Source organism: Mobula birostris, chromosome 31 (genome assembly GCF_030028105.1).
Source record: "Mobula birostris isolate sMobBir1 chromosome 31, sMobBir1.hap1, whole genome shotgun sequence".
In the NCBI taxonomy this organism is placed as follows: Eukaryota; Metazoa; Chordata; class Chondrichthyes; order Myliobatiformes; family Myliobatidae; genus Mobula; species Mobula birostris.
Genome location: NC_092400.1, coordinates 17715466 through 17728796, shown reverse-complemented (window position 1 = coordinate 17728796; position 13331 = coordinate 17715466). Strand labels below are relative to the sequence as shown.

The 13331-nt window shown below is 39.6% G+C and overlaps 1 protein-coding gene across 3 annotated transcripts in view; it reads left to right on the top strand.

Moving 5' to 3' along the window:
- hip1rb (huntingtin interacting protein 1 related b) overlaps positions 1-13331 on the top strand; it is a 174818-nt gene that overhangs the window by 7505 nt on the left and 153982 nt on the right. For 2 of the 3 annotated variants that reach the window (XM_072247669.1, XM_072247668.1), the window contains exons 6-12: positions 453-619; positions 720-821; positions 1783-1954; positions 2421-2522; positions 5962-6050; positions 9555-9655; positions 11795-12748. In XM_072247669.1, coding sequence (XP_072103770.1) covers positions 453-619; positions 720-821; positions 1783-1954; positions 2421-2522; positions 5962-6050; positions 9555-9655; positions 11795-12748 — 1687 coding nt within the window. Of the gene's footprint in view, positions 1-452; positions 620-719; positions 822-1782; positions 1955-2420; positions 2523-5961; positions 6051-9554; positions 9656-11794; positions 12749-13331 lie in introns of those variants that run through there. The other variant, XM_072247670.1, reaches the window with a different exon arrangement.

Below are 13331 nucleotides of genomic sequence, written 5' to 3'. Positions count from 1 at the left end.
TACCAAGCACTTAGGAAAACACATAGAAATAGTATATACAGAATTTCTGTAGCTACCTGTTTCTAAACCTTATAGTCTTTTAATACAATTAGAAGTAAACCATTCTTCATGGCAGTAATCATAGATCAGTCCCCCTCCTGTCTTCTCCTATCATTTTGGACCCCTCCTGTCTTCTCCTATCACTTTGGATCTCCCCCTCCCCCTCCAACTTTCAAATCCCTTACTCACTCTTCCTTCAGTTAGTCCTGACGAAGGGTCTCAGCCTGAAACGTCGACTGCACCTCTTCCTAGAGATGCTGCCTGGCCTGCTGCATTCACCAGCAACTTTTATGTGTGTTGCTTGAATTTCCAGCATCTGCAGAATTCCTGTTATTTGCTTTTGTTTGAGAAAATACATTAATGTGCCTTTTATAGATTTGTATATAAACAGCTAATGATGTTGTATGTAACAGATGAACTGCGAAACAGGAATGAGATGATCAGAAATTTAAATACACAACAAAAGATTTTGGAATCACAACAAGCTGATTGCATAAAAACACTCAACTGTACCCAACAAAAGCTGAAGGAAATGTCTGAAAAAGCAGCAGAGTATGTCAAAAACTGTAAAGAGTTGGAGGTAAGACTGACAGTAGGGAAGAAAAAAACATATTATTCACATTTTTGTCCCTTAAATGCCTTTTTAAATTCAACTGATGGATTCTGCTTGCCCCAACCAGGACAGGAACAAAAGTCTGAACTCCTCTGTGATGGAGCTGTCTGCCCAGGTGGGGCAGTTACAGGCACGGGAACAGGAGCTCACCACAATGCTAGAATTAAAGGTATTAAAAGTGATCAGTGGAATGCATAATAAACCTGTGTTCTCAACTATAAGCAGATCTTACACGTTTCCATTCCTGGTAGAACACTAAGAGTACTGTAAATAGAATGAAAGGTGTGTAATTATTAAGTTAATTATTGATTTATATACTTTTGCAAAAGGATTATTAACGTACTGTGCTCTGTGTAATGTTTTCTTTGTCTCTAATGTCTTCTCTCTTGCTCCCAGTCTTTCTTCATCGCTCCCTTTGGTTTCTTTGTCTTCCATTTTTGACAAAGGTCCTTTAGCCAGAAACATTAACTGTCTTTCTCTGCAGATGCTGTCTGACTTTCTGCGTATTTCCAGCATTTTATATTATATGTCCCATTAATGTAAAATTTCCTTTGTTTATTTATTGAACTACAGTCCGGAATAAGCCCTTCTGGCCTTTCGAGCTGCACCTCCTGGCAATCCCCCAATTTAATCCTAACCCTCTCACAGGACAATTTACAGTGACCACTCAGCCTACCAAGCACAGTCTTCTTACTGTGGGAGGAAACCTGAGCACCCGGAGGAAACGCACGCCATCACGCGGGAAACATACAGACTCCTCATAGGCAACATCAGGAATTGAACCCGGGTCGCCTGTACCGTAAAGCGGTGTGCTAACCACTGCGCTACTGTGGCATCCAAGATCTAGATTTGGGACCAACAACAACGACAACAGTTGATCTGCCACATGACCAGTCTGAAAAAGGCATATCTCCAAGATTCCTACCATGTATAGTCGAACACAGAAATCTTGAAGTTGTTGCCCAGGAGTCATTCCTCTTCTTTGTAGCTTTTTCTGAGACAAGCAATAAAAATCATTTGAATACATGCAAATTTGGGGCATTTAAGAAGCTATAAACTATCCTGAAGTTGTTCTATATGTTTTCTTGCATGATGCTGCAATAACCATGGTGCTAATACATTTTGTCTAGGACAAAGACATGGTTGAAGCTAGCAATCACATCATGGACCTTACAGCTAGATTTAAAACCTTGGAGGGTGCACTACGAGAAGCCAGGCTAAATGAGACAAATTCAAGGAAAGAGGTTCACGATTGCAAGCAGCAGTCAAAGAAATTACGCCATGAAATCTGCAAACTTAAGGGTAAGTGTAAATTACATTTGTTTAGGAATTGACATTAATAAATGTGTTCTGGAGGATAGCAATGCATCATTTAAGTATTTATACAATTGCTCATTCACTCTGTAGTATCAAGTGATTATTTATGTACTGGTGTCTTTTTATTTCTATCGCTGAATCGTTTAGATTTTATTTTATTTCTCTTCCCTTCTCCCCTCTGATGGTTCGGATTATAAATTCAGAAGGAAGGGGCAATGTGATACCCCATCCAAAATAGATGGAGAGAAAAATCAAGGGAGCAAATTGAAATTGTAAATATGTTTATCAATAGTTGCCTGGAATTGAATAAAGCTGATGTTTTAGAGATAGTCTCAGATGATATAAACATCAAACTGCACAGCTTCCCACCACTTTGAACATGATTTGTTTTGTCTTGTTTGCTGTATCTTCACCATCCACTGTCACTTTTTATCCTTTTTCTTTTACTTAGATGAGTTGGATGAAAAGACAGTAGAAAATAATGAGCAAAGGGAAGAAATTATTCGCCTTAAACAAGAAAGACAGTACCTGGGAAATGAGCTCACTTTAGCTGGTAAGCAAATAATCTTAAAGAAAAGATAGTACTTCCACCTGTCTTAGTTGCTGAAGGTTACTTTGTAACTCATCATGGATTCCAAGTTGGTGTACTGTTGCTGATCCTACCAACGATATCAGTAAATCAATGGGTGTAGCCCTGTATTTGAGGTATTTGGGAGAGAAAAATGGAGTGTTCTGCACCTAATTTCTTGTTTGGTGATCAAACAGCTAAGGAGTGATGTTCCTCCTTCCTTAATAGAAGTTCATAAAACGTGCCAGAGTCTCTTTCCTGGGGTGGAAATATCAAATACCAAAGGAGATGCATCTAACTCAGGGTTCCCAACCTTTTTTTTAATGTCGTGAACCAATAACATTAAGCAAAGGTGAGAAGAGAAGTTTTATTTTACACAAAAAATGGTCGGTGTCTGGAATGACTGCCAGAGGTAGTAGTGGAAGCAGGTACAATAGTGGCATTTGAGACACTGCTAGATAGAAAAATGAATAGGCAAGGGATTGAGGGATGTGGATTATGTACAGGTAGCAGAGATTTACTTTAATTTGCCATCAGGCTTGGCACAGACATCACGTACAGGCAGCAGAGACTGAGCTTATGTTGGCATCTGGTTTGGCACAGACATGTAAAGGCAGCAGAGACTTGGCCTACGTTGGCATCAGGCTTGGCACAGGCACCATCTGACAAAGAGCCTGACCCTGTGCTGTATTTTTCTATACCTTGAACATTCTCATCAGCACAAACAAAGGACATGCTTAATCAAGAATTATTAAGGTTTTTAAATTTTTGCCCCAGTGAAGCTGTGCTCCGCTCTGTGTCTTTGGTTTCACAGTAAAAGGTTAAGCTGAACACAATACCTTCCATAATTTTTGAGCAATTATTGTGAATCTGCTTCAAAAGTAAATGGAATTGAATTGCTAAATCAGCTGAAAACCAATGTCTTTTCAACAAAAAGATTGGTAGGAAGGTAAGTTGTGAAGAGGACATGAGGTCAGGGCAATAGATAGATAGGTTAAGTGAGTGGGTGAAGATCAGGCAAATGAAGAATGCCCAAAGGTTAATTTTATTATCAAAATATGTATGTAGAATACAACAGAGACTGCAGAGTTCTGAAATACAGAGCAACCTGTATGTCCTAGTGCACGATTCACAAAAGGTGAGTATACAGTAATAGCAGGTAACTAAAGCTAATGGATTATTGTTTTTTGTTGTTAAGGGAGCTACGTACATAACCAGGGGGTTTACTCTTCAGTTACATTGGAAAATGGTCAAACCACATCTGGAGTACCGTGGACAGTTTAAGAGTGTTAATGCAAAGGTTCGAAATATGCATTTTATTGTCAAAATATGCATGTACAGTACAACTCTGATGTTTGTCTTCAGTTGAAATGGTGTCCATCATCTTCTTCATGGGCTGATACTAATGCGAGTGGATCGTGCCTTCAGCTTGCTAGCTGATTTTGTGTAGCCTGCATCAACTGACTTCAACTTTGTGGAGGAACCTATCAAAACTCAACCTGCAACAAAAATGTGACTGATAGAACAAATGTTATCTACACAATCCACTGTAGTGACTGCAACAAGTACTATGTTAGTGAAACTGGAAGAAAACTATCGACCAGGCTGCAGGAGCATCTGCTAGCGAGCAGAAGGCACGATCCACTCTCACTAGTGTCAGGTCATGTAGACGAAGGACACCGTTTCAACTGGAAGGCAGCCAGAGTCTTGAACAAGAAAAGAACGAGAATTTCTCAAAGCGTGGTTCTCTACAGAAGGATCCATCAACAAACACATCGACATAGATCTATTATGTGAACCCTTATGGAGAAAAGAGAAATGGCGATGTCAACAATCAATGAATCGCCAGTTCTCTTGGGATCTGGACAGCGAAGCAGACACTCCCAGTGGACCTCCCCCGAAGCTAGCCAATCAGGATATTCTACTGCTAAACTGTTCACAGTGTTCTGAAGCAGCCCACTACATCCCGACCTCTAATCAATATCCATTTGGACCCCGGGGGAGTATATAAGTCAGCATTCTGAGGAGACAATACCCTCAACTGTGCACTGATGATGGCTTCTGGATTGGAGCTGAGATGTCTGCAAACATTTTGCCATTCTTGGCGATCGACCAAACTTCCAAATAGTCAACCCGAGCTACCAATATTCCGCAATATTTTGGACAATAACAATCCTTGCCCCCACCTGCAGAAAAAACAGCGACAATAACAATCCCCGACCCCCTCACCCACGGAAAAAAAACAGTGACAATAACAACCCCCAACCTCCTCACTTGCAGAAAGGAACAGTGACAGTGGCATGAAAACCCCCACCCTGCAAGAAAGAAACTGCCAAAAACCAGAAGGAAACCAATTGAAGTACAGTCCAATGATCACAGAAATCTCTTTTTGTCTGCATACAAGGAGAGTGGCCACAGTTCAGCAGTTGAAATGCAATGAAAGCAGTTCAGTAAAAGTTTATTGGACTAATACCTTGAATGGGTAGGTTTTCTTATGAGGAAAGATTATACAAGTTCTGCTTGTATCTGCAGGAGCTTGGAAGAAGTTGTGATTGCTCAAGATTTTGAAGGATCCTGATAGGGTGGATGTGGAGAATTTTTTATTAAGGCTGCAGCTAGAACTATGGGAACTTCCTCAAAGGGTGGTGGAAGCAGTGTCTCGATTAGCAAGGAGGTGAAAAGTTACTACAGGTAGACTCAGCCACAATATAGAGCAGTTGGAGAAAATTCAGAAAGGGGCAAAGGGGCTTACTCCTGCCCCTAATACCAATACTCAAATATGTGTTTGTTTGCAAATGTTTAAACTTGACTTTCATCCCTCTGTCTGTCTGCCCGTTATACCACTGGTGCTTAGAGCAGCAATGAAAGTCCTCCACCTTTGGTGATGTTCAGAGCTTCCTTCATCGTATCAGTGGCTTCCTCTCAGTTTTCACTACTGTCAGTCGTGCCAGTTCCAGCTGGAGACTCAGGAATACCGTCCCACTCAGATGTAAAGGGATTCTTCATTGCTGTTTCCGTAACAGTTTCGTTTTACCAGTCAGGGTTGTTAGCCCTGAGCTGAACCCTTGAACCTGGAGGACCGGTGGACCACTCAGTCTGGCCAGGACCCTTTGACCTGCTTGGCATGCGTGACCCTACCAAGAGCCAAAGCATAAAGCCCTGACTCCATCAACATGGCTCTCCGGGTCATTGAGGCACACAAGCCTGCAAACCACGACAAGGTTGTGACCCTTGGAGGGTGATTTTCATCTACCCAGATATTAAATAATTTTAATGTGAATATTGTAACAGTTTGTGTATGTAGAATACAAAGTATTGATTGACAGTATTTACATTTAATTTTCTAATATTTTTAGTAATTTTGCATGCTACATTTATATTAAAGAATATAATATATTTATATGGTTTTGCAAATTTATTTCAGTTGAACGGGAGAAGAGGAAAGATCAGATTTTGGAACTGGCAAGATCTAAACAGGAGAGAGCTGATACTGAACTGCATGGTCTTCGGCAGGTAAGGTCATCGGAAACCTGTTAATTCCATCAAATTTACACAAGTTTGCCATGAAATAGTTAGAATACCAAAATTGACCTGCAGGTTTAATGGAATATGTGGTAATGTGATTGAACATGTAACACAAATGGATATGTAGATAATGAATTCTCAGCAAGATTAGTTACCAAGACTGGGTGTCATTGGAATGTGAACACAGTTTTTCAGATCTTTTGATTATTTTAAGTGGACCATTCTATTACCCTTTTACATTCTGAAAACAACGTAGTACAATTTAAATGATTTAAATAATCCTTGGCATCTTTCTGATGTTAAACTGACAGGTCTGTAAATTCCTGATACTTTTTTTTTTATTTTTGATAAATGGAGTGCCATTGTGGTTGAAACATAATGGTTGATCTCAAAAATTATAGTCCTTTATAGATGAGCAAAATAATATTCATTAGGCTTCTACATCATAGACTTTGCTATAGACCAGGGGTTCCCAACCTTTTTTAATGCCATGAACCCTTACCGTTAACTGAGGGGTCAGGTTGGGAACCCCTGCTATATAGACATAGTTTTATTCCCTGGAATCATTGCTGATAAAGTTCCTGATCATGATCATGTGACTTGCTATGTAGTAGAGAGACCCAAATCAGAAGAAGGCTCACTTCTTGTGCCATTTATCACCGTCAGTTTAAGAGGAATTTGAAGCAGAGTATATACAGTACTGTAATAGTAAAACATGTTTTCTGAGCCTGAAATTGAACTAGGAGAGAGGTGTGTCCCCCTCCCCCTCCCGAGAAGGTTCATTCTTGCACAGGTTGCTAGGCATTTTGCACCACCCTCATTCTGGCAAGGGCAAAAGCAGTGAGATTCTGTGAAGCCCATCATTACCATGCGACGTTCATTATTACAGACTATTTCTATCACGGCTGTTGGGCCGGATAATTAGCTTGACCAAAGACTCCATGAACTGCAGTGTAAAGGTTCTCACTTAGTGCACGCCATTGGAAGATTAATAAATCTGGATGGCTTTAGAATCTCACTAAGAGTTAGAGAAACGTGCCTAACTGGGTCGTGTTATATCAGTCTGTCACCTACAATCAAGTTCAGGTTCAAATTTAATTGTCATTCAGCCATACATGATACAGCTAAGCGAACAGCGCTCTTCCGGTTCCAAGATGCACAGCACAGTACCAACAGTTACACACAGCACAAGGCACATATAACATGTATAACTACAGAGCAGTAAGCATATGGTCATCAAAACCTTTAATCCAAGTCCCTGAGTGTCAAGTTCTGTAGATTGGTGGTGCATGGGACGTTGTCCTGGAGCCACGTTTTTGCAAGAACAAGCTCGCAGGAGTCCCATCATCACGTGCTGGTGCAGCTGCAGATGAACGCAATCCAATTTGTCTTCCACTGAGTGAACACCGGAGGGCAGCACCAACAGGAGAGGGCAGCCCCCAACCCAGTATGGATGCCTGCCACGCCGCACCGCCTTCGGCATCTCCTCCCCTGGTGTTCTTTCTTCTTCCCTTTCTGCCAAGATCCACTTTCCTGTCCCTCTCCAGCCCTTTACCTTTCCCACCCGCCTATCACCTTCCAGCTTGTCCTCCTTCATCTCCCCTCACCTTTTTATTTTGGTGTCTTCCCCCTTCCATCCCTGTCATGATGAAGGGTCCCAGCCTGAAACGTGGACTGTTTGTTCATTTCCATAGATGCTGCCCGACCTGCTGAGTTCCTCCAGCATTTTGTGTGTGTTGCTCTGGATGGGCAGATGCTGCTTGAGCTCTTCCAGCCGACTGTATGTTGCTGCAAGTTCCAGCATCAGCAGCCTCTTGTGTCTGGATGAACTTTTAACTTGTTTCTCATAAGTTTTCTTTTGATCATTTTTGGCAAGGAGGTATTATTGATGAACAGATTTTATTGCACATGCTTAATTATCTGCAGGACCATAATCATTAGCTGTATTCTCTGAAAACTATCCAAGTTTATGCTGTAGGCCATAATTTAACCCTTTAACCCCTGGTACAGTTTGGATTTACCTAAATGAAAGTACTTTAGCTTTCCCATTATTTCTTCACTCTTTACATCTGTGTCATTTTGAGTTGTGGATGGTAGAAAAGCTTCACATAGACCTTTTCCACGTTTCTGATCATGACAGGGCTACTCGTTTTACAGTTTATAGATCAGAATTATGTATGTATTTCCCATATCTACCCATCGAGCTAACTTCTCAAGGATGAATAGGTTTGCTTACCTTTTGCTCACTTTTACTAATGTTTTCAATTTCTTCATTGCTTTTCTTTTTCTCTTGACTCTTATTCTTCGTTTGGTCTTCTGTATTTCTTAAATTTTTCATTTTCTTTCCTTTATACTTAGGGAGATAAATCATTCACTGTTGGTTGATGTTTTTTCAATTTATGACACAGATTTATCATTTAAGATGCTGAGCATAAAAGCCCAATTAGTATTTAAACCAAGCATTCCAGTGCACAAAAAATAGAATGAGTATTTTTAAATTACTATGCCCTTTTCCTTGAATAATGAGAGCATGTGGTTTGGTTAGTGAGCAGAAAGTGGATTAAGCTTGTGGTCCCTGAGATGTGTCCAAAAACACGGTGAAATATGTTCCTTAGGCTCATCTGTGGGGCCTGCTGCTGTGCTGCCCAACAGGTTTGTGACACCAGGGGGAAGTTATTACAGTCCTCAAACTGGTTGGGTTGAGTTGTTCTCCAATCTTGGCAATGTACTTGCAAATGTTTTGTCACCGTGCGAGGAGACATTGACGGTGATGAAACGTTTGCAAGTAAATTGCCAAGATCAGAGAACGACTCAACCCAACCATTAACCACCCAAGCTACATATCCGACATTGAACTAGGATCCTTGTCTCAGTCGTTCTCTAAAATTGAAAGATTTCTTTTATGTTAAGTAGGGGTACCAAGTCTTGTTATGATAACATAATCAAGTTGTTACTCAAATCAAGGTGGCTTCTTTGGTATCAGAAGAATGGTCATATTTCAGTTGCCTGCTTTATGGTCTTATTCTGAGAAGTCAATAACCATTGAATCTTTATTGTGCAGTTTCAGCTATTGGATGTCTTGCTATATCCATGTAGGTTAATTAGTTTCTGAAATCTGGGCTTTTGCTACCTTTATCTAACCTTCCCTTTGCACTACAGGTGTCTTTTGAGCATTCTGCATATCCACTCTGTATGGAGCACATAGGATTCAGTAGTTAATGATTTCTCAATTTTTTCAATTACTCAGCTAAACTGATAAAAAATAAATATTACAATTGTTCATGGTTGCAATGCATTGAAACAAGCTTACGTTGTTTGACTGTGTGCAGAAACTGATTCCTTGTTCACAAATCAAAATTATGATGAAATTAATGAACAATATTTTTCTAGTATATAGTGTACCTTTAACAGATGTTTGTATAAAAAGTTATATGCATTTATCTCATCTTTAACTATGATTTGATATGTAGCCATTCCATATCTTATGATCAGGTAAATGAAAAGCAACAACATGACTTGCAGCTCCTTCATTTGAATCTTGAAAGTTCTCAGGATTTGATTCAAAGGCAGGAAGAGAAAATTCTTGAAATTAGGTAGGCAGAAACAATTGATTTTGTCATTTTAAATATCACTTTCATATACCAGTGCCACCCCTTCTGTCATCAACCCAATATCTTTTTGCTTAATACATTGAAAGGACTCATCATAACTGTGTCTTTGTTGAAACTAGCACAAGCTACTTAATATGTATCAGTGTGTTACCCCTTGTATAAATGTAAGTTATGAAGTTTAAGTGGCAGATTTATAGTGGGATTGTTTATTAGAAGATAATTAAATAATCTGATTGAGATATGCATCTTGGATGAAGAAAGTGTCAGGAAGTGTGGTCTGAAAAGTATTCTGGGGTAAGCTATTTGGAGATTTGTATGTCAGGTCTAATGTGACTAATATTTGATTTACTTTTTGGGGCAAGCATGTAGCTTCTACTCTCAATATAATGAAAGCTCGTAATATTGAATTTTTGTTAATGCTTGGTGCAGTGTATTTGGTGCCTCTCCATCTTCCTCACTGGTGTTCTACTCTTTGGTTTCAGTCAGATAGTTTGTCTTCTTCATATGCCTTGCGCGTTACAAGCTTGGGCGGTCATGGCTCTCCACATTGAACGATCCCTCTCAGTGTCAGTGCTATCTCACACACTTAGATCTGTTAGTTCTTCCACAGTGTCCATATATTTTCTTCTTTGCCTTCCTCTACTGCATTTCCCAGGCATACGGCCTTGTAATGTAAGGCATTCCATTTCTCCCTTTCTGATGACATGGCCCAGGAAATAAGTTTCCTCTCATTTAATGTTCTTATTAAGATCTTTTTGTATGGGCACATTGGGAGTACTGTCTCATTAGTTACCCTATCTCTATATGATATTTTCAGCATTCTTCTAAGAAACCACATTTCTGTTGCTTCTAAGTTTCTTTGGAGTTCTGGTGTTATAGTCCATGTTTCGGAAACATACAGCAAGATTGACGACATGTAACATTTTAGTAGCCTAAGCCTTGTTATCATAGAAATGTGTCTGTTGGTAAAAATGGGTTCATTTTTTTATAAGTTGGTTTTGGCAATGGCAATCCTTCTTTTTATTTCTACCTTACTTCTAGCATCTTGTGGTGTAAAACTACCAAGGTGATTAAAGCTGGTCTTTTGTTCAATCTCTTGGTTACCAATGTACAATTGGCAGTTGGGAATATCCTGCTGTTTTGATATTACCATACATTTTGTTCTTTTACAGTTGACAGTTAGACCAAAATCTGCACTTGTTTGTACTACTTTGTCTAGGAGGATTTGTAGGTCTTCTGCAGCACTTGCTATTAAGGTGGTATCATCTGCATATCTTATATTGTTGATGTTAACACCTCCAATCCCATCTAGGTCTTCTATTTATCTGAAAGGATAATTTGTAATACATTCAAAAAGTGGCATTGCTATGGCTTTTCGTGTGACATTTTTCATGTTTTAATAACAACAGGTTTCTTCAGCCACATTAGAACAGAAGTTTCATTCATTTAATGACACTGGGGGAGTGTTTGATTTTGAGTATCTTCATATGTAAGAGGGCAAAAGAATATAAAGTGTTTCTTTTGAAGTAGTCTTTACATCTGATCTGTCAGTGATTGGATTACATGACCAACGGTTGTCAGGAAAGTGGGGTGGTTTATTATATATTCCTGTCTGATTTCTTCCATTTTTACTAAGTTTGTGATCCAATGAGGTTGCTTAAAAGATACAGGCTGGGGAAGTGCAGAGGGGCTATTTCATGCGATATGAAGTTCAGAATAGGGAATGTGATCTTGATGAAAGCTAGCTCAATTACAAGTAAAACCAGGAACCATTTTCCCCACAAGGACAGTGGAAATCCTGAAGACTCCTCAAAACATAGTTGATACTGAGAGTATTGAAATTTTTAAGCTCAGTTCACCAAAGATATAGAAGACTTTTGGGTGGGGGAAAAGGGAGTGAATGGAGTTTAGCTATGGGAATGTACTTCATGACCCACTGTTGTAATTACATATTGTGGTGCTATAATGTTAATGGAAGTCCCAAGATTCGGTGACCTTTTGGTGAAATATGTCTGGCATGACTTTCCTTTCAAGATTTTAATGGCATCAACACTTACAAAACTGAAGGGAACACCAGAATTTAGCCTATCCATTATAACTGTTATACTTTTTTTCTTTTAGTTCTGGTAGATTTTTCTCACAGAACAACAATGGACAGAATAAGGTAAAGGGGCAAGAACATCAGGACAACATAGTTTTAAAAGAATGGACAAAGGAGTCGACCAAAGATTTTAAAGCAGAATCCATACCCAATAGACACATAGAAGCAGCAGCCAAGTCAACTCAGAATCTTGACGCTGAATTTATTCCAATTGGTACTAAAGAACAGGGCCATTTATCGGCCACAGAAGATCGCAATACTCTCAACTGTAGAAATTATAGCTCATCAGATTTTGCAAATGGTGATTGTGCAAATGGTCAAGTTGCCTTTCCTCTTGAGTTTGATCAGTGTACAAACGCAAATCAGAAAGGGAAGACCAGGAGTCTTCACTTTAACACCAACGAGCCTAATAAGCATCCTACGAAATACGTTGAGCCAAAGCAAGACTGCAGATATACAAAAGCAAGTGATTGTGGCTCACCTCAGGGAAGAGAAAGCGGCATGCAGCAAGTGTCACGGAAGCAAAAGTGGAGATTTGAAGGACTTGTGGATGGCAGCACGATGGAACATGAGAATGTAGCATATATGAATACTGATCACCGCAGTCCCAGCTGCGGCACCTCTTCCCATTGCAAAGCTGGCACAGTCAGCACATCAACGGACAATCATCACTCTCTTTGTTCAAAGCTAAGTGCAACCTCTGTTGCATCAACAAAAGAATCGGGAAAGGCTTCTGAGAATCATAACCTGGAAGACAAATATAGTAATGAAATGATTGAATGTGGACTAAATGAAGAAATGCCTCTGTTGCCTGCAGAGAATGAAACTGACCAGGAGGCTTCAATGTCAGAACAAAATTGGATGAAGCTCTATGAGCGGGCTGTTGATGTGAAAGATATGTGGTGGCTGTATCTCAACGATGGCTCAGGATCCTCGTGTGGGTTAGGTACTCCTATTGGTGTGGAAAAAAAAAGGTGTGACACTCAATTTATTTTTCTCTACATTCTTTAGAAAAGGAATTGTTGAATTGTTTTGACCGCCTGTTGTCTTAGGTGCCTGATTTGGCTGGCTAGTTATTCTCTGGAGACTTTGCTAGCTCAGTAATTAGAAATTTTGGGCAAGTTATATTTACTAAACCTTGAATATCCTGTTGTTTTGCATATTAGAAAAGAATACTTGGGCATTTCTACATTGCTGAGAATCTGAAATTCTATTCTATGGGTTGTCACTTTAACAACCAACAAGAACATTGAGAGAAAATAAAGCTTAAAAAATTATGTTACCTGACTTAAAAAAAAAAGCACAAATATTGGAAATGTAAAATTAGAGTAATAGAGTACTACAGCCCAGAAATAGGCACTTTGGCCCATCTTGTCTGTGCTGATCTACTTTTCTGCCTAGACACATTTACCTGCACCTGGACCATGACAATTTCAGCATGACGTTCTAACTCCTATACTCAATACCCTGATTTGTGTAGGCCATTGTGCCAAAGGCTGTCTTTCCAACCCCATTTACCTGTCATGCATCTTTCAAGGAACTATGGATCTTTATTAA